This window comes from Asterias rubens, chromosome 7 (assembly GCF_902459465.1).
Source record: "Asterias rubens chromosome 7, eAstRub1.3, whole genome shotgun sequence".
In the NCBI taxonomy this organism is placed as follows: Eukaryota; Metazoa; Echinodermata; class Asteroidea; order Forcipulatida; family Asteriidae; genus Asterias; species Asterias rubens.
This window is the reverse complement of record NC_047068.1, coordinates 179921-202612: the sequence shown is the minus strand read 5'-3', so window position 1 is coordinate 202612 and position 22692 is coordinate 179921. Positions and strand designations below refer to the sequence as shown.

At 38.5% G+C, this 22692-nt stretch overlaps 1 protein-coding gene across 2 annotated transcripts in view; it reads right to left on the bottom strand.

The window, feature by feature from the left end:
* Positions 1-11704: 11704 nt before the first annotated feature.
* The window catches only part of LOC117292309 (fibrillin-2-like), a 117101-nt gene continuing 106113 nt past the window's right edge, over positions 11705-22692 (bottom strand). For both annotated transcript variants that reach the window (XM_033774330.1, XM_033774329.1), the window contains 10 exons: positions 22306-22419; positions 21462-21575; positions 20559-20672; positions 19376-19489; positions 17785-17898; positions 16624-16737; positions 14773-14886; positions 13850-13978; positions 12931-13129; positions 11705-11848 (listed from right to left, as the gene is read on the bottom strand). In XM_033774330.1, coding sequence (XP_033630221.1) covers positions 11788-11848; positions 12931-13129; positions 13850-13978; positions 14773-14886; positions 16624-16737; positions 17785-17898; positions 19376-19489; positions 20559-20672; positions 21462-21575; positions 22306-22419 — 1187 coding nt within the window. In that variant the 3' untranslated portion in view covers positions 11705-11787. The remainder of the gene's footprint in view (positions 11849-12930; positions 13130-13849; positions 13979-14772; positions 14887-16623; positions 16738-17784; positions 17899-19375; positions 19490-20558; positions 20673-21461; positions 21576-22305; positions 22420-22692) is intronic.

Here is a 22692-nt window from a genome sequence, read left to right as displayed (position 1 = left end):
GACGTCAAATGAATAAACGAATAACTGGTTTACGAATAATTTACGAAATAGTTACTAAATGTCCCTATTTTACACACATCATAGCTCGGAGCAGAATACCACTTTACGCAACCCACCCACCCCATTTTAAGCTACCCTCGATTCTTTTAATCCAAAACATGGACCTAGCAACCATCAAACCATCAACCGTCTCTGACAAAAACACAATAACCCTTTGTTCGCGTCAGTATTTTGTAATAAATCACCGGTTATTTGTTAAATATAAAATTGCAGAAACCACAAAAGTTTGCTGGCTGTAAACAACAAAAGCTCACCTTGTCCTTTCGATTCAGTAAATTCGTGTAACCCCAACTTCAGATGAAAAACTTCTTTCAATGTCCATTGGACTCCTCATCGTGTTAACGCCAATTATTTGCGAAGTTTCTGAAATAGGAAAAAAAATCGGGACACCCTTCTTTTCAGCAAGACATAAAAAACTAAACAATTTCTATTGAATAACCACTTTATGCATCGGGTATCACATGGGTGGGTTTGCAGCCAAATTCTATTCTTTCCCTTTTGCAACGAAAGTAGTTTTTGAAAGAAAATTTATTTGTAGCAAACTAGCCTATCCGCGCTGGTAACAATTGGTCAGTACCAATGGGTGTTTGAACTCGTAGTGACAGGTGGACACTTTGGTTCGTATTGTATAGTTTGCTCGACTCATACTCAAAATAATTTCGAGCAAAAAAACTTACTCGGTAGCGAGTAATGGAGAGCTGTTGATGGTATAAAACATTGTGAGTAACGGCTCACTCTGAAGAAATGTAGTTTTCGAGAAAGAAGTAATTTTCCACGAATTTAATTTTGAGACCTCAGAATAAGATTTTAAGGTCTTGAAATCTAGCATCTGAAAGCACACAATTTCGTTTGACAAGAGTGTTTTTTCTTTCATTGTCATCTCGCAACTTCGACGACCATTGAGCTCAAATCTCCACAGGTTTGTTACTTTGTGCATATGTTGAGATACACCAAGTGAGAAGACTGCTTTGACAATCACCAAAGGTGTCAAGTGTCTTTAAGATGAAACTTTGTTACTTTATAGAGGAAGCTGAGGGGAATTTTCTGAGTGGGATCTGAGATCTTAGGGTGATCTGAGAGGGATATGAAGGTGGGGGGGGGGGGGGGGTTGAGGAAAGTGGTTCACCACTTTAACATATTCAAAATACAAAAGAGAAACTCGTCTTTTACTTAGCCAATCTTAAATGCACTGGACACGTAAAACCAGTATGCTCACTTGGTGCATCACAGGATCTACATAAGGTAACAAACCTGTGCAAATTTTGGCTTTATTGGTCATCGAAGTTGCGAGATAATAGTAAATGAAATAACACCCTTGTTGCACAGTTGTGTTGCTTTCAGATGCATAATAAATGGCTTCAGTTGAAGCCTTTGATTGTTTGAGTGAAAACCTACGTTACCTCAGAGGGGGCCGTTTCTCACATTGTTTTGGCTCTATAGAAATAACTCAGTTTTGTGCAGCCATTTTCTCCCCCCCCCCCCAGTTGACCCTTTTCAAACTTCCGTCTCCGCCCCCTCTATACTTTCGGGTTCCAATCACAAAGATAAACACATCACGGCACACAAATATATTTCGAGAGAAAAAGAAAATGGGGCGGGGTATTATACAAAAGATGTTCCTGGAAGGTATCACAATGTATGTCTGCACGTGTGTCAATAATGGAAACCCTGAATGAAATTTTCTCTCGTAAAATCTTGCAAATTGAGATCACTTTCCGGAAATAACTTCCCGTAAAAAGAAAGCACCACAGGAAAAATACGAGAGTGGAACATGGATTTGTATATTTCAAGCACAGGCCTAATGTCAAGGGGGGCAACAACGAAGGCCATTGTCTCCATGATTTCCTCATCATAAAGGGTGCCCTTTACAAATGAGAAAATGCCTTGGTGCCCTTGCTCTTCAAAACACAGGCCTGTGTCCAATTTCGTAGAACTGCTTAGACAGAAAATATTTTTCAAAAATGTTTTGCTTTGCAGGATACCAGTCCCAAATTGTACATTACGACATGATGTTTTGACTGGTAAACTTAGTCCAATAAGCATAATTTGGTTGTGCTTAGCTACCTTTGTGCTTAAGCAGCTCTTTGAAAATGGGCTCAGAAATCAGCAGTTTTTAAATGGGTGCACATTCCACATGACTACATCAACACTTCCTAGAATCATACATTCTATACAGTAAAAGTAGCGACAAAGTTTGCGTGTTTCTTTGGTTTCCGAAAAAAAAAACCACCCACACACACGCTACTAGAAACTTCCTATCGGCGACGATGACTCTGTCTCTTGTCAATGCGTGCTGAGGCAATGACAAGTTTACACGCACCCTATTGAACTTGACCAAACGAGCTTAGCTATAGTAACGCAATAAAGAGGGGGAGTCAATTATAGCTCTGCTGGAGAACAAAGTTAGCGAATCCAATGAGGGAGTTATAGAAGTAGGCCAACCGTATGGGCACGTCACGCGATGGGTGCTTGCCACACGTAGTCCCGGGCACTTGGGGGCAATGCCCGGCCCATGGTCGCGGATCGCACTGCAGCGTATACACGGGCCCGGCAGAGAGAGAGGTAAAAAAAAAAAAATCGCGGATGTATTACACGATTCAACGCCTCGAGAGCACAACCTGACTATGGGTCGATGGGGAGACCTTGCAAGGTTGTCCAGGTTGCGTGCATAGGGCTGACTACTACACTTTGTAGTCTTGGCACGCAAAGGGGGATTGTTCGCTGGCGGGATTGTTTTTTCTTCTCGAGTATAATGTCAATGTTGTTGCTTTTGTTTGTTACTCATACCTGTCGTATTTTGACCCTTTTTTACCCTGCCCCTGATCCTAGGTGATTCAGCGCGTGGTCGTCTTTGCTACATCCGTAACTTTGATGTTCGGTAATAGAAGCCGGTTTGGTGTATACACATAGGGGTAGGAAAACATCAACAATAGCCGGAATTAAGTTTTTGTTTATTAGTGTTTCGGGAAGCTTTGATGTAGAACCCTTATTGTCCAACCTGAGCATACAAAACTTTTACAAACATTCAACAAGGTTTTTTTTATTTATATTATGGTCCGTCTAACGAGCAAGAATGATTTTAAAAGGCAACGTATGATACCTCGGTTGTTTTGATGCATGTAACATATGTAGATATATTATACAAATATTGACTGCTTCGAGTGCTATGGTTAAAACTATGACTCCCGGAGGTGATCCCCGGAGCGTTCTATTTTCCTGAGGCGAAGCCGAGGGAAAATAGAACGCTACGGGGATCACCGAGGGAGTGATAGTTTTAACCATAGCACGAGTAAAAGCAGTCAATATTTGTTTTTTAACACCCCAAACATTTCTAGATACTGTACTTATGAGTTGCAGACCTGAATGCTACAATCCACTGACGACGCGAATACAGATTGCGAAAACTTTTACTGTGCTGCATGTAGTATCATGTACCCGAAATGGTTACAGACTATTAATTAATTTATCATCCTCGTACGGGCAACGGACGTCTGGGTACTGCACGCCGTGTGATAGTCTTCGGACTAGCGCACGGCAAACCGATGCACTATCACACGGCCGTCGTCTAGTAAAACTAAGACATATCATGTGACGCGCTCTAAACCAATGAAAAGGCAGAATATTGGTAAGGGGTGGTATAAACGATAAAACTATACATGTGAGAGTGTGAGCATTTTAACTCAAAAGGTGGAATGGTTTTTGAAATGTCGCCGAAAATCCGGAGAGGTTATGTCCACGCAGGAAGACGATTTTGTAATGAATAAAAACTGATTACATTTTCCATAACCACTTTACTTCGACGTGAAACAGTTCGCAAAATACTGTGGAAAGCCGCCAGTGTACTTAATACCAAGTGACATCTGATTGCCTTATTTAAGATTGATTACCAAACGATATCTTCTGTTCAAAAATATAATTTAGACGATTTTTTTGGTTTTGTAGAAAAAAAACAAAGGCCAAAAGATTTACACTAAACTTACAGTTTGTATATAGTGATAGTAGAAAGTTTCCCTGAAAATAGTACTCGTTGAGGTGCTATAGTTTTTGAGAAATGAGTAAAACATTATCATGAAAATAGTTTTCGTCTCAGTGATCATGAGACGAAAATTATTTTAGCATGTCAAAACGCATTTTCATGACATTGTTTTACTCCTTTCTCAAAAACTACAGCACCTCAGAAACTAATATTTTAAAGTAAGCTTTCTACTATCATTATCTTCAAACGGTGTAAGTTTAATGTAAATCTGTGGACATTGTGTTTTGTGTTACAAAAAGTAACCAAATCCTTTAAAACAAGCGAACTTTAGATGTCAGTACAAGTCCAAGTTGACAATTCTGACAATGGTTCCCGTTAGCACACCAAAAGCTCAAAATATAATACTTCAAGAAGCCCCGATATGCAGAAATCTGTAAGTTGATGCTTGTTGTGGTTTTGTATTAAAAGTGACACGACACTATAGCTACGGACTCTGAAACATTTTCAATCTGTCATGTATTTAAATTATTCTTCCTGTACCTGGCAACAGACAACTATTTTCACATTATCAGCAAAAACAAGCCCCGAACTGTATCTGGATAGCCTTCCAGTCAACCTGCACCATCGCACGTGTGCAAATGCACCTGGCTGCCTGTTTACTATACGTGGTTGCCTTGACTTTGATAATTCGTCAAGTTACTAAGGGGTCCAGCGAGAGCAAAGGACTGTGACCCCCTTTTTTGATGAACTACCGCTCGTCTGCTTCTTGCTTGGGAGGGACCCGGGTTGAACCGTCTTAAAGGTACTGGGCACTGTTGGTATTTACTCAAAATCATGTTTAGCATAACAAATTACTTTGTAACGAGCAACAAAGAGCTGTGGATAGTTATATACAACGTTGTGAGAAACGGCTCTATATGAGTAATGTAGTTTTTGAGAAAGAGGTAATTTCTCACTCAAAATAATAAAAGATCTCAGCTGAAGCCTTCTATTATGCATTCTAAAAGTACACAAAGTAATGCAACAGGGGGTGTTTTTCTTTCATTATTTTCTTGCAAATTCGATGACCAATTGAGCCCAAATGTTCACAGGTCTGTCAGTAGTTTATGCATATGTTTGGATATACCAAGTGAGAATACCGGCCTTTGGTAATTCCCAAAGGTGTCCAGTGCCTTTAAGATTGTAGTCGCAAGCGCAACATAAAAGCCTTTCCGCTGTAATTGTCCTCCGACCGTGTGGTTTTGTAAAAAGTTCGAGTGGTTCCCGTTTGCACATACGGCTGTAGTACTAGTAGGCTAAACAGTTTCTCAGTACAAAATTATTTAATCTTTTTTTTTTCAGGGCCCAATAATAAACACAAAAAGTAGCTAAGCACAGTAAAATTATACCTGCCAGATTTGAGACACTGGACACCTTGGTAATTGTCAAATACCAGTCTTCTCACTTGGTCATCGAAGTTGCGAGATAAGAATGAAACAAAAACACACTTGTCACACGAAGTTGTGTGCTTTCAGATGCTTGATTTCGAGACCTCAAATTCTAAACTTGAGGTCTCGAAATCAAATTTATGGAAAATGACTTCTGTCTCAAAAACTACGTCACTTCAGAGGGAGCTGTTTCTCACATTGTTTGATACTATCAACCTCTCCCCATTACTCGTAACCAAGAAAGGTTTTATGATGAATTTCTTTGGGAGTAATTACCAATAGTAGTGTCCACTGCCTTGAAGGTTTACCAGCCAAACTACGATGAGAGTGGTAATCTGCTCATTTCCGCTTAGCACAAACTTTGCTTATAGAGGGAATGTATACGATTTGGTAATCCCTCTTAAAACTAATGGCTTTATAAACACTTATGGTTAGATGCCTACAGCAGCTTTCGATCTATATAAAGCATTTTGAGAATTTTGTTTAATTCCAAGTCTTGTGGTTATGGGAAAACTATCAGTTTCCATGCCCCAACTGAGAAGCGTCACTGACAGTAACGTTTCTCAGATTATGTTTCCAAATGCAGATTTTTCTAATGGTGGACATAATAAAATTGCTCAGGATTTTTGGCGATATCTCAAAAACGCAACCCCCTTTTCTAAATTATATTTTCACGGTTAGTTTTATTGTATACAAAATTATGTGTAATCATTATTTCTCAATGTTTAAAACAATCAAAGGGTACTAATAAAACCATTTTTGGTAATTGTCAAAGACCAGTCTTCTCACTTAGTGTATCTCAACATATGCGTAAAACAACAAACCTGTGAAAGTTTGAGCTCAATTAGTCATCGGAGTTGGGAGAAAATGATGAAAGAAAAAAACACCCGTTTGACGAATTTTTGTGCTTTCAGATAGGAATAAAGGACTTCGAGCTATAGAAGTCTTTTAGTATTTTAGAAATTACCTCTATTTCAAAATCTATGCTACTTCAGAGGGAGCAGTTTCTCACAATGTTTTATACTACCAACAGCTCTCCAATGCTCGTTACCAAGTCAGTTTTTAAGTTAATATTTGTTTTGAGTAATTACCAAACGTGTACCTTCCCTTTAACGAGCACGACATTGGTACAAAGTTGAGAAGTGGTTATTTTGAGGCTCTACAATTAAGTTTTGTCCAATAAAAACAGCTGCAATAAGATAAACCTTAGTGTCTCATTTTGAGCTAGGTTGGCACGAACTGTTTTTGGTATTAACTATAATTATAAAGTGTCCCACAACAGTACTTTAACAAGCACATGGGCAAGGGCACCAAGGCATTTTCTCCTACGAGGAAATTGTAAATTTATAATGGAGCATTTCAATTGCATCAAGGCATAATAAGCCAGGGGGTATGGAGGCAATTGCATGCGGTGGCTCCGTGAGGTATCAGACCAGGGGCCAATTTCTTAGAGCTGCTTAAGCCAAAAAAATTGCTTAAGCACGAAAACAGCTTGCTTATTTTATAACATGTTACTGGCCAAAATGTCATGCCATATACATTGCTTGTGACTGTATTTAGCTGTTGTTCACTTAGCATAACAATTGAGTGGAGTCTTGGCCGGTAATCTGAGCTTACTATAAAGCAAGGCTTAAGCAAAATTTGTGCTTTAGCAGCTCTATGAAATTGGCCCTGAATTTATTGAGCATTTCAAAGAGCATGAAAGTGAACGTTTTGGCAACACCACTGAAACGACCATTTCCGATCCTCAATCCCCTCCACCTGTAAGAATAGATGCCTTTCTTGTTTTTTTTTTTGAAAATTCCTTGCAGCCAGACACAGTCGAGTACACACAAAGTTTCATTGAACCCGCTTCCTTGTATTGCAAACAAGCACGATTAATATCGGTCACCGATTTGAACTTGGCCGTGGCGAACCCCCCAGGTCCGGAAATTGCATCTGAATAGGGGGTGCCGGCCCTCTTGTGGTAGCACAAAGGCAGGACACGGGGTGAGGTACTTGTGGCAATTTGTCATGACTGTATAAATTGCTCAATGTGGGAATGGTTCATGATGCATAATCAGTTTTTTTGATACGTTTGATGACCTGGCCTGATTCCAAAAATACGTGTTGTCTTCGAATACATTTAATACGATTCCAGCGAACAAGAGAGGGCGCGCTTTTGCTCTTAATGTAGGAAAATTCGGAGCGGCACGAAATAGTTACAACTTGAAGTCGAGGCTCGTCAACATGACAATTACATGTCGTTAGAATCAGGAGAATAAAATGTCCAGAACCACAGACGTTTCTCAAAAAAACGTCCACCTGCATCTTTATAGGCCTAATGTAAAACAAAGCTCCCTTTCACATAAACAAGTCAAAGATCTGACAAAATGGAGTGGGTAAAATATAGGGCATGTCGAGTTGTGTGGGAATTCTTGCTAATACATTGGGTGCAAGTTGATTGAGCGGTGGGTTTTAGAGCGAAAACGATTATCGATTACATTGAATTAATTTAGCACGGGACCGTACTTCCTTTTAAGACAGTAAACACGAGGTCCATACTGAAGGAAATTATATCTTAGCAAATAATATTACGCATATTACTTCACGGAGGCAACGAAGGCGATTGCCTCCATGCCCTCGGTCATTGCCCTTGAAATGCTCCAACAGATATTTTCAATTTCCTCGTATAAGGTGCCTGCCATTTACCAAGGAGAAAATGCCTAGGCGCTCTTGCCCTTTCAAAAACGAAGAATGCAGGCCTGTAATATCAAACTATAAATTCTAAATTCAGACGCAACTCGTCTATTTTTTGTTTGTGTTTAGGGCAATTGAATACATCTCTATTTAGGCAAGAGCAAAGAAAAAATGACTTATAGAATTGACAGGTTGAATAATATTATGCGACCCCAATGATGTGCCGAAGCTCTACACCAACCAAGCTTGCCATTAAGTTGGCGGCCCCATATTTTTAATTTCAATATCTGTTTCTTCTTCTTCGGGATATAACGGGGGTCTACGGAGGTGAGAGGCAAGGACAGAAACCACTGGAGATAGGTTTAGGAATTTGACCATAAAATGACCGGGTATGACTGATGAGCCAACCTGACCCCACTAAAACACGTAACGGACGACACAAGTGAACCAAAAAATATATAACTTTCCGTATGGGGCCACCACGTGTTCACTCATTTTTACAAAAAGGGATATCTCATTTAGGTAAATTAGATACATTATATCATAAAATTGTGACAAATTACCTCTTTTTCGGCGTCCATAATGAGTTTACAATTGGGCTTCTCCCATGGCGAAATTGCTCCAAAGGCGTTAGCGCTCCCAGTCCAAATCTCGACGGTCTGACCACCACATCCACCATTGAAATACAGCCCATATCTATGACTAATGTAACAGTTTTCCAGTCAAGAGTGGCAAATAAGCGTCCCTGCATCCATATAAATCCAGGTAAAGAGACGAAAAGTTGGTAGGCAATGCGGATAACTTTCCGCATGGCGCCACCACTTTTTCACTCATTTTTACAAAAAGGGATATATCAATCAGGTAAATTAGATACTATATTATTTTATTTCGAATAGTTCCATGATTTCTCCCTCCATGATTTTACTAACCCACGGTACACAAGACACAAAGCCATTTTGACACAAACAAACAGCAAGAACACGTTGTTTTGTTTATATGCAACTGCTTACAATGCATTCCTTGCATGTACGACATTCCACACACGTGGTCGCACGGAACGGAATGTCTTGTGATTTGTGTTTAGCGGGCTCTCGGGAATACCGATTATAAGTGCTACACACACACCGGTGTTTTACTGGTGGTTTGACCCTGCGTGAAACACCTGTGATTCCTTTTTGTCTACCTTAAACAACGCCTATATTTCGGCTATTTTATTTTTCGCCTCCAATGCCGAATTAAATCACTTACAAAAGTTGACACCTGAATTTGTTCTACGTCTCAATTACAGTCAAAATAATGAATTCATTTTGGTTCCTGTCATCACAGGTCGCCGCCATTGTTTGCTAAATTCCCTGGTGCAATCAACAGTTTGTTGAAACCTCCCATTACTCTTCCCTTTACTCGTTACCAAGTAAGGGGCCTGAGGTTTTATGCTAATAATTATTTTGAGTAATTACCAATAGTGTCCACTGCCTTTAAACTTTGGGTTATCGTTTTACTTTGAAACACAGGGCCCAATTTCATTAAGTTAATTAAAAATACTGCTTGGTAGGCTATCATTCAAATGAGTGAGACACCAGCCACAGCAATGCAAATGTAATGTAATGTTGGCTGGTAACCTGTTTCTGCTAAGCAATAAAATTATGTGCTTAGTAAGTTTTTGTGCTTATCAGGCTTTTATGAAATTTGGCCCACCATTAAAGATTCAAAACAAACATAAATCACTCCGTCTATATTTTGTTTTACATTGTAAATTACCAGAATCTTTCTTACACCAAGTTTGTATTTTAGAATGCCCTTTTATTTTTTACACTGTTTGCCATGTGATGTCCATAATGTCTTTTGATTTTGTCTGTTCTCAAATTGTGGAATCAGGAGAATAATTTGATGGTAGTTTAGTTTACCTTTTTTTAAAATCCATCAGGGTGCTAATTTGTTTGTCTTCTCTCCTATACATATGATTATGTTTTCACTATCATTCTAAAAGTTTTTATTTACATTTTCATTTTTACCTGTGAAATTAATAAATGAACCAAATAAACAAATAAATAAATTCATGTATAATTTATAAAGATACGTTTATTATTCGCAAATCTGGGTCATACAACAAATGTTCCAGCCAAAACAAAAAATCCAAATAAATGAGGCCTTTACGTAGATATTAAGAGAGAACTAGGAATGCATACCACTACCAGCTTTAAATCTAAACACCTAAATTTTTCCACGTCTTAGGACCACAGGGACAAATTTCATAGAGGTGCTTCGAGCAGACTATTAACGACTGTCTGCTGAGCAGAATTGAGCAGGATAACAGTAACAAATTGTACATTCAACCTAGCAGTTAAGCTGGTACCCATAATCTGGTAAACATGATTTTGCTGTGCTTACTTTTGGTTCTAAAGCAGCTTCATGAAATTGGGCCCTGGTTAAAAATAAGCAAATCTAAAATCATCCTAGACGTTAGGATTTGAAAAAAATTCTATAGCTGTTACCAAAATCGGTGGGGCAGACATTGACATAAAAAAAGGAAAAATAGTCTGGTTTCTTTTTGTACATTGAGTATAAGTATTGATTTATGTTATTAGATACAGGGAACATGACCAAGATAATTGTAGCATGATACAGGTCTATATATAGGTGTTTGTTTATGATGGATTCAGTTTAGCCCCTTTCACAAAAGAGCAACTTAGCAAGGGTCTCTTGCTTAATTGTAGCATGGTTGCTAAATTTTACAAAATGCACATCATGTGAAAGGACTGTCCAAGTTCTCTTGCAAAATCTTGTCAAACATTGCTACATTTTACAACCATGCAAAAATTAAGCAAGGGACCCAGTAAAATCGTGTTGTGTGAATAGCACTTAAGTATACAATCAGTAAAGATAAGCCGTGAAATCTTATTGTGCACAATTAAAAGCACATTTTAAAGTCCGATACCATCACTTACCCTGTGAGAATTAAAAAATTTTGATACACGGTACTTAAACTTACATAAAAGTATTTCAAAAATGAAAACTTTTATTCCTGAACCTGTCTATTGCCATCTGGTGAAAATTGAACAGATAAAAAAACAATTTTTTTCATAACTAATCTGATAAAATACCTGTCATTAGTCATAATAGAACTCTATCTCTGGAAGTTGACCTTTGACCTACTACATTTAAATAATCTAAAAGAGTATACAATTCCTACTTATTGATCATTGGAAGTTACTGATTGGAATCATCTTGAGAAATAGTCATTCTTACTGCAAGGTTTAATCTTTCATTGTTGAACTGAGTCACGATAACATTCAATTATTCTTGATGACTTTTGTGCATAATGAGCTATGACCTTTGACACAACCTCGATCCAGCCATAACCTTTTAAAGGATATTCATTACCCTACAAACCTTTACTATTAAGAGTGGAAGATCCAAAACTACTATTAGCTACCGTTACAAAAAAAATGTCCAAATTTCTTTCACCATCTCCAAATCAACAATTTGTTATTTTACATTACATATTTTTTGATGTGAAAAAATGATTTGTACATTGTTTTAACTGCCAAGGGTATTATTATTAGTTAGTATTAAAAAAAATCACAGCTAGTCTAACCAAAGTAGAAAGTGGAACCCTTAAATTTATTGGCATAGAGAGGGCGCTATTTAGTTGAGACGGCAGGGTTGGAGCTGCTGCTCATATCTGGTCCAGTTGTCATGACCAGTTCTGAAAATAGAAACAAATAAAAAACAATAGTCATAGTATTATTGTTTTATTGTGACACATATATACACATACTGACTCTAGCTGCCGGGCAACCTCGGTAGTCTAGTTGGTATGACACTACTCTAGAATTGCAAGGGTCGTGGGTTCGAATCTCACACGAGTAATATATAATATGCCTGTGATTCTTTTTCACAGAACTCGGGAAAGTACTGAGTATACAGTGCCAACACACATCGGTGTATGGGTAAAAACAAAATTAATATTCTGTATCTCCCATGCAAATTTAACAGCTATTTGGTCGTTGCGGTAATAATATTAGTAATAATAAAACAGTATTTATATAGTGCAATATAATAATAATAATAATAATAATGACGTCTTCTATAGCACCGGTATCCACAAAAAGTGCTCATGGCGCTTGCTCAAATAAAAATATTCCCCCTTGGTTGTTCTCCAGCAGTGCAAAAAAACAGAACAAATTCCAATGGCTAGTGAATGTCACTGAAATGTCTTTTGAAAAAGATATGAATACAACATTCCTAAAAGCGCTTAACAGCATAATGAATAGCCTTAAGAAAACAAGACTTAGACAATAATTCCCAATTTAAGCCCATCAAAATTATAAATAAAATTAGGCCAGACCAGCTGTTACCTAAATGAAAACATAGGATTCGAACTGCCACTAGCTACGGGGCAACCTCGGTAGTCTAGTTGGTAAGACACTGCTCTAGAATCGCAAGGGTCGTGGGTTCGAATCCCACCCAAGTAATATATGCCTGTGATTTTTTTCACAGGACTCGGGAAAGTACTGAGTATACAGTGTTAGCACACATTGGTGTATGGGTAAAAACCAAAATTAATATTCTTTATCCCCGATGCAAATTTGACATCTCTTATATCGTTGCGGTACCCGCTGACAAAACATAGGATTCAAACTGCCTCTAGCTACCGGGCAGTCTCGGTAGTCTAGTTGGTATGACACTGCTCTAGAATCGCAAGGGTCGTGGGTTCGAATCCCACCCGAGTAACATGCCTTTGATTGTTTCAATACCTTCTTGCAAAAGTAAAAGTTTTTTATTTACCTTGTGGCATGCTTGGCTAGTTGACACGTGTTGACCATATCCATCTCAACCCAGTTGGTCATGAGAACCTCAGCGTCCACGCACCACTGACACTGACCGGTCCAGCTGATTGCCATCTGGCCATTATTCCGAATGACAGTGAACCCAAAGGCGGGGAAGTTGACGCTTAGTGCAGCATAGCCAACCAGGATGGTGGGAACTACAAAACAATGATCCATCAAACAGAATATAATATAATAAAAAAATAATATTAATAATAAATACCTTGGACAGTTTCTAGTCTCTTATTGGTCATCACCCGATCATGTGGGGATGTATTAACGGCCGATAAGCGGCTTTGGAAACTAGCAAATAAATTTTTTCCTTGCAACATCGATGACCAATTGAGCCCAAATTGCTCACAGATTTGTTATGTTAAATGCATTTGTTATACGTACATGTAGGTAACAAATTGTGAAGTTTGATTGGTCGAGAACCAATCACGTGCCGTGCAACAAATACACATGTACCATGGCTTCCGCCACGGCAGGTAACATGAGTGATGTTAACCGGTGTACACCAACTTGATCGTTCCCACCATTCGATTTCCAGCGCTTACATGTAGTACGAAACAACCGCAGGTTCGAGGGAACAGTGAAAACTTGTTTTAAACTACATGTATGTAATATTCATAATGTTTGAGGATGACAACAGAACTTGAGAAGAGGAATTATAATGTTACCAAGGTATAACAAAACAATTGTTGCACGCTGTGACTGGGGTCCATGGCGTTTTGTACACCCTCGAGGGAAAATGACTCCCCTCGGCTTCGCCTCGGGTGCCATTTTCCCCCTCGGGTGTACAAAACGCCATGGACCCCGTCACAGCGTGCAACAATTGTATAATGTTTGGATACACCAAATGAGAATACTGGTCTTACCCATATATCCACGATCCCTTTCGTCCTTGGATCTGAATTCACCGAGCAGCATTCCAGATGCAGTCCTAGTCAGAGTGACGGTGTCACCGATGTCATTATACCAGGTACCTTGGAGGTCACAGATGGTCACTACACACAGTAAGAAAAACCAGAATCATTATTACGTTAGTATTATGAGTGTCAACAAGGTCCTGTAGACTAGTAATAAGAAATAGTATTTTAACACACCTCTTGCATGTTCTGTATTCTGGTTGGCTGAAACAAGGTCACGTAGGATGAACTAAAATAGTCTGTGAACACGTGCGCGTGTTTTGCAGGGAATAGTACTCGAGTGGGCGACTTGTCTTTGAAAATAGTGCCTGGTTTACAGCGCCCTCTCTTGACTTGAACCGTGAACAGCAGCTACAAAACTTCCTTTCTTCTCCAGATTTCTGTTCTTATCACATTTAAGACTGAGGTGTGTTATAAAACACATATTGACTGGCATAACTCAGTAACTATTGTACGTCTATTCCACCTCGGGCCTGTGAGTGACCAGAAGGAGGACCTACATGTATTTCCCTCTTCTAGTCACCCTCTTCTAGGCGCAATATGCTGCCAACCAAACCAGGAACACCGGGGCGAACCTCTTCTCTTTACGAATGTGCAGTGGCGCAATATGCAGCCAATCAAACCAGGAGCACCGGGGCGAACCCCTTCTCTTTACGATCAGTGCACTGGGTTGGTGGTGAAAGAGCATTCTCAGTAGCTGCACCAACTTGCTGGAACAAGCTCCCTCTAAACATCCGTGACTCATCCTCGATCAGCTCATTCAAGCCTCAGTTAAAAAACAAATCTTTTCAGACAATGTTAAAGCTCTTTGCAGCGCCAGTGGAAAGCGCTATACAAATGTTAACATTGTTATTATTATTTTTCATTAGTACCTGTCTCGCAGTTGAGTCCAGTGTAGCCATCGAAGCAGTTACATGTGTAGCCAACAACACCATCTATGCATACACCACCATTCTGACATGGCAGGCTGGAACACTCATTGATTTCTACAAGGTAAAAGCAATACAAAAAATGTAAACAATGACAAGTCTTTTTCTTTGGTTGCGCCATGCATCTAGAACTCTCTACCACTTAAAGGGAAGGTACACGTTTGGTAATTACTCAAAACAAATATTAACTTAAAAAAACTGACTTGGTAACGAGCGTTGGAGAGCTGATGATAGTATAAAACATTGTGGGAAACGACTCCCTCTGAAGTAACGTAGTTTTTGAGAAAGAGGTAATTTCTCACTAAAATAATCAAAGACTTCTGGCCAGAAATGTTTTTATTTTTAACTGAAAGCACACAAATTCGTCCAACAAGGGTGTTTATTCTTTCGTCATTTTCTCGCAACTTCGATGACCAATTGAGCCCAAATTTTCACAGGCTTGTTATTTTATGCTTCTACACCAAGTGAGAACAATGGTCTTTGATAATTACCAAACGTGTACGCCTTTAACCTTAGATCTTGTCTTTGACCACAAAATTCAAATCTTCTCTCAAAACTTATCTTGTGTCACAGGTTTTCAAGGACTAATTTTGAAGTGCCTGTTTTCTTTCGTTTTGTTTTTGGTTCCACTGCGCTTTGAACACCCAGCAGGGTTATGTGTGAGCATTACAAGTCTCATTATGAGTTTTTGCTGAAATTGGCCGGTAGCCTATAATAATATACACATAATGAATGTTTATGAGTGCAATGGTGCGAATATGTTCATGAGTTGAAAGATGGAATGTTCTATTCAACGAGGCGGAGCCGAGTTGAATGGAACATTATTTGTTTTATATAACATCCAAGTAGATCTTTGTCAATTTGATTAAAATATACAACTTTCAAAACAAACAAAACGTAGGCCTACAATTTTTAATTGTAGAAGCCGAATGTTAAGTAATTTTACTACCTTGCAGTAACACTGCTGCGTTACCAAAGACACGCGCACGCAGTGATATGTGTTTTCTCAGCTTTTTCGTTCCATCCGAAAAGTACTATTGCACGCTGCAGCGTGCAATGGTACTTTTCGGATGGAACGAAAAAGCACGGTGAGTGACTCAGCGTGCAATGGCACTTTTATTTGCTATCACGTGACGGACAATCCTCCAATCAAATGGCAAGGATCTGCTTGGGTGTATAATAACAATTAATGTTAAAAAGACCCGGACACTATTGGTTATTGTCAAAGATCAGTCTTTTCACTCGGTGTATCTCAACATATGCATAATATAACAAACCTGTGAAAACTTGAGCTCAATTGTGCGTCAAAGTTGCGAGATAATAATGAAAGGAAAAACACCCTTGACACAAGAAGTTGTGTGCTTTCAGATGCTTGATTTCGAGACCTCAAATTCTAAATCTGAGGTCTCGAAATCAAATTCGTGGGAAAATTATTTCTTTCTTGAAGTCTACACTACTTCAGAGAGAGCCGTTTCTCACAATGTTGTATACCATCAACAGCTCCCAATTACTCGTTACCAAGTAAGGTTCTATGGTAATAATTATTTTGAGTAACTACCAATAGTGTCCACTGCCTTTAATCAGTAGTTCTAATAGTTTGTGGGTTGAAGGGAAAGGGTCTATGCCAGTACTTCTCAATGGCCCTTTACGAATCCACGGCTTCGGCTTTGGATTCGGCTGCGCAGTTGTCAAAACAACTGCGAGCGCCAGGCCAGCCTGAGCTGAATTTCAGGAGCAGAAGCCGTGGTTTCGTAAAGGGCCACATCAGTACGTCCGTCAATAATCAGTACTCACCGTATAGGCAAGTGGTTCCGGTATATCCTGCCGAGCAGAAACAGATGAAGTCAGCACCGCGGTTCTCACAGCGTCCACCGTTCTGGCAAGGTCCACTCATGCATGCGTCAAGAGCTACCAGGGAGAGTAACAAACAGTGTGTCAATCAAAAGTAATGCAGTTTATTTCTGGTATCACACCAACAAAATTAAATAATAATAATAATAACAATTCTTTTATAGCGCATTTCACAATAACCGTATCAATGCGCTTTACATTAGTGCCCTGGTAATGGCCAATAACATCCTTTTTTTAAATGTTTCTCAGCTCCCTTGGGAGTATACAACCTGGGCAACAGTTTATATCGCTCCAAAGGCTTTTCATTCACAATATCAACCTCTACCCTCGCAGGTACCCATTTATACCCCTGGGTGAAGAGAAGCAATTATAGTAAAGTATCTTGCTCAAGGACACAAGTGTCACGACCGGGATTCGAACCCACACTCTGGTGACTCAGCACCAGAACTTGAATTCAATGCTCTTAACCACTCGGCCATGACACTCTACTCTATAAATGAGTAGGTTTTGAAACTTTGCATGGTGTTAATATGATACACATGTAGTATAGTATTCCTTGTATCAGTAAAGAATGCTTGTTTAGTGTGTGCTTCACTGGGATTTTGAGTGTAATTCTTTTGTTTTCAGAACTGAGAAGTCTCCCGAACCCCATATTATCTACTCCGCGGTAGTAGAATAAATGCAAGACAGTTCTCTAAGAACAAACTCTACCTGGCAAGTAGATACACACATGGTGTTACCGCAAACCAAATATACATTGATACCTCACCATGCAATGCCTCAAATCCTATAGTTCTTTTGATGTTTTTAAATCATAAACCTTGGTCAATTTATTTTTGACTCAATCATAATAAAACTGGCTACACGGCACTTAACAGTTGTATGGCTTCTGACTGGCACCCCGAACAAAGATATTGACAAAATAGGGACACCGCCAATATAGGGCTAGATAGCTCAGTTGGTAGAGCGCCGGCACGTTAATCCGGAGGTTTTTGGTTCGAATCCCACTCTAGTCAACTCTTTGTTCAACCCCAAAAATCATTTCAAAATTCACCCAGTCAGTTTCCCTCGTGGTTTATATTGATATCATAATAAAACACTTACAGATTTCACAGTTTATTCCTTCGTAGTTCGTGGGGCACTGGCACTCATAGGCGTTAACCATGTCTACACATTGGCCTCCGTTCCTGCATGGCTGGCTCTCACATTCGTTGATATCTGAAGACAAATAAATAATAACAAACATTTCATTTCTGAAGACAAACAAATAATAACAAACATTTCATTTCTGAAGACAAACAAATAATAACAAACATTTCATTTCATCAGAGCCATCCAGACAATAGACACTTTCACAACAACCCTGAAGACTCATCTTTCTCAAAAAGAAACCCAGTAACATTCCATAGACATTGGATTTTAAAATTTTCTGGATCTTTGCACCGCTGGAGGACAATCAAGAGGGAACTTTCTTATTGTAGCTAGTCTATGTGCACTTTTTGTGGATACAGGCGCTATAATAATAATTATCTTCAAGTACGCGCTAATCCTCCAATCACATTCGCAGAATGGAGTGGTGATAAAAACCTATATTGCACTGCTAATATCACTACCATGCGTCTGGTGTGTTCTATGGTCACGCGCCAAGTTTGCTTGAAGATAAATACTGTATCACATGCACGCTCATGGAAATACGGAAAATATAGCATGTCTGCGTCCCATATCCAATGAGGCCGAAGGCCAAGCTGGATATGGGACGCAGACGCGCTATATACTATATACATGTATATATATACTATATATATACTATAATAATAATGATAACTTATATAATAATAATAACGAAGTTTTATAAAGCGCACGTATCCACAAAGTGCTCAGGGCGCTATTACAAAGAAAATTAAAACTTCTATAGAAGACGCTATTGTTGTTATTGTTATTATTGTTATTTTATTTATAGACATTAAGACAACACTTTGACCATTCTAAAGTTGCATTTTAACGACCGGTAACGGATCACAATTGATGACATGGAATGAAGGCATGTAATTTATTCCTTGAAAAAAAAAAAGGATTATTTTATCGATTACAATGGGTGACCCCTACAAGCTGTGGTTTCGATAGTCTTTTCTGGATAACTAATCACAATTTTTTAGAAAGCCAAAGTGTTGAAATTTTAGTATTTTTCTTGTTACTTTACTGTTGTAGAATAAGGCAATCGATTAAAGATGCTATGTCAGATTGTTGCCCGATTTGACTCCAAAATTTTGATTTAAAATTCAATAGGTATTTTGATGGGGGTTGAGAAAGTTATAAGCTTTCACGTGAGCCATTGCTCGAAAAAGTCCGCCAATTATTAGTAGCAGTGAAATAAAGTGCTCAAAATCACGTGGCCAATTCTTATGTGTTTTATAAGAAATGTTTTAAATTTGTTCATGGTTCCTGACCATTAAAAGTAAAAGTTAAACTTTTTTTTCGTTAGAGTGGGTAATACTCTTTGAAATACCATTCACTCATAAAAATCTATTTTTTAATGATTGGGGCCAAATATCTTAAAAACCATCTTTAATCTTTTTCAAAATAAATATGAACTGGTGTTAAAATGAAATAGATTTTGGTTAATTAAATATCTGAGAAAATATACAATCTGATCGCCTTCTTCAGAAAAAAATAATAATATGAACAAAGAACTTACCAGTTTCACAGTTTGTTCCAGTGAAGCCTGCAGCGCATCTACATGTGTAGCCATTCACTTGGTCCAGGCACCGTCCGTCGTTGCGACATGGTTGACTCAAACATTCATCAATGTCTAAAGGGGTGAAATAAATCAAACAAAGTAGAAGTTTTAATTATGCCTTTTTTTTTATAGTTTCATACCATAAAGAAACATTACAGAATTGGTTATAGCTAACAAAACAGTTGCTGGCAATGTGAGCACGGTCTATATATAGACCATGTGAACTTTGTTTACAATAAGTGTGACCTTGTACATTCTTTGAGTATTGCACAGGTCCTATGTGAAAGTTGACACTTTGTGTCATAATTTCCACATAAATCCAAGAATTATGAAAGTAAAAGCTGGACAATTTTTGAGATGTGCCCCCTTTCACCATAGCAAAAGTTGATAAGAATTAGACAGTGCAATCTCCGTTAAATATAAGATTTTATGTTTTCTTCCATAGAGCTGTGTACAAATCGTGCATGCAGGTGCTCTGTGGCTCTTTTGTAAACGTGTGATGTCACAGGTCACATAGTCTATATATACATTAGCTGACAAACCTGTAGAAGTTTGAGATTGAACAAGTGAAAATCATAGAGCAAGCTTTTTCAGGAGAGTTTGGTCCATCCATTGAACTCGCTAGAGTTATTTTCATCTCACTGAGACAAATATTATTTATGAGAGATTGTTTTAATTATTTCTCAAAAAACTACAGCACTTCAGCAGGTAATATTTCAGGGAGGCTTTCTTATCAGCATAATCTATAAACCGTGTAAGTTTTATGTGAAGCTGTGGACGTTTTCGTTTTGTGTCCTACAAAAAGTACCAAATCTTTGAAATGTTTTCAACTAATCCAGGAAATTAAGTGGTATTTGAAGCTTTGCATGGTGTGGACAATAACTACATGTATCTTTAAAACATTATACACATAATATTATTTCCATTTTTTAAATCATGTTTTAAAACTTGTTTTACCTGCGAGTTTGAAACTATGCTTTTGTGTGTTGTTGATTTAACCTGTTTATTGTTAATTTCTACTTTCTTAACTTTGCAAAAACTTTGTCAATTTGAATCGTGTCAACCTTTTTTTTTTTCTTTTTTTTCAAATAAAATAAAATAAACCATTAACACACAAACATAAATCTGTATATCTACTCACTGATGTGGCAGTTGGTTCCGCCCCAGCCGGGGGCACATTGACACTGGTAGGCGTTGATCTGATCTTGGCAGTTGCCACCGTTGCGACATGGAGAGCTCTCACACTCATTGATGTCTGGAAAGGAAATCAAAATCAAACAATATTTTCAGTTGACAATATTTTTCGACATCACACTGCTCTAGAATTGCAAAGATCGTGGGTTCGGATTCCACCATCATGTGTAATGTGCTGGGAATACGGCAACAAAATATTGCGCGCCTGCATTCCATGCCCAACATGGTCGACTAGCGCTTCTGCATCCTTTATCCAACGATGTCGACTAGCGCTTCTGCATCCTTTATCCAACGATGTCGAATAGCGCTTCTGCATCCTATATCCAACAAGGCTATATTTTTCCATATTCCACGAGCGTGTGTGTTATAGTTTATCTTCCAGCCTTATTAAGTCAACCTCGTAAAAAAAAAAAAAATAAATAAACAAACTTAAACAACAACTTCAATAAGCAACTTCATGACAAGAGTCACACATGCAATGTTTAAAATTTCAGAGCGTTATTTCATGACGATAAGCATACATGCGCAAAGTTTAGAATGTAATTCATGGCTTACTATAGCACTGGGCCCAATTTCATAAAACCTGTAAGCACAAACTTTGATAAGCATGAAATTTCTTCCTTGATAAAAACAAGACTACCAACCAAATTTTAATTTGTACCATGTCGCTTGTTACTGGTTTTCAGCTGCTGTTTGCCTATCCTGAAAATCACGTGGAAATTTGGTTGGTAATCCTGTTTTTATTAAGGAAGAAGATTCATGCTAAGCAAATTTGTGTGCTTTATGAAATTGGGCCCTGATTGGAGGATACGTGCGTACTGGAAGATAAATCCTGTTAGAACACACTTACTGATTTCACATACGGATCCAGTGAAGCCTCCAACACAAGAGCAGGTGTATTCGTTGGTGCCATCGATGCATGTTCCTGAGTTTATACATGGGTTGCTCTGACACTCGTTGACATCTGTACGATAACAAAAGAAAATAACATACCAAAAGGAAACTCTTTTAATCATAAAATCATAGAGATATAGACGATGTGACCTATGTTTACATCCAGACCGCCCTCCGTTGACAAAACACTAGTACACATCATGTTTCGCCGGTCAAAAAGACGCGTAGTCATGGTAAGATTGCGTGTACTTTCTAGCTGGTTTTGGAGTGACGTCAGAGGTCACATCGTCTATTGAAATACAAATTTTTTGTAAGTTTTTGAGGCATTGCATGCCGTAGAATCTACATGTAGTTTACGGTAATACCAAAGAAATTCACACTAAAATGTCTCAAACTTTGGCTAATTGACCCAGTCCGCACTGATAACATGTCTATAATATTCCGTTCTGCATCATTTGAAACCAAAAAGTCACCTAGCAATTTTTGACCCCAAATCCAAAATGTTTACCATATCGGCATGGCAGAATTTTTTTTTTATTTTGGACAAAAAAAACAACTTCACAAAATTCTCAATATATTTTAAACTTTGGCTAATTTACCAAGTCCCCACAGATAAAATGTCTTAAGAACACCATTTGAAACCATAAAACCGCACACAAAAATTGAACCAAATTCTGAAAAATTTGACTGAAAATTATTTGTGAATCAATTGAAACAAACAAAACCACACCAAAAACTGAGAAAAAAACATTCTGGAAAATTTGATTGAAAATTATTTGTGAATTTGAAAATGATCTTACTGATTTCACAGTTGAGTCCTTCAAACCCTTGGGGACAGATGCAGGTAAACAAATTGATACCATCAATACACTGTCCTCTATTCAGGCAAGGCTGACTCGCACACTCATCAATATCTGTGAAAAAAAGAAAGAAAAGAGAAATAGGTCTATCAACTTTGGTTTCACCCTTATACTAATGGGTGCGTTCGTTTAGCTTCCCCGGGTCTACCCCGCGGTGCTCACTCGGGTAAGCCCCTGTCATGAGCTAAACGAACGATCACACTCGTCCTCTCGCGGTGACGGCATGCACCTCAGGTCACCCCAAAGTGACCCACTCCACAAGCAGGGCACTGGGGGCTGACCCCGGGTGAGCCCCGTCAAAGCTATTCAAACGTACCAGCTAAACGA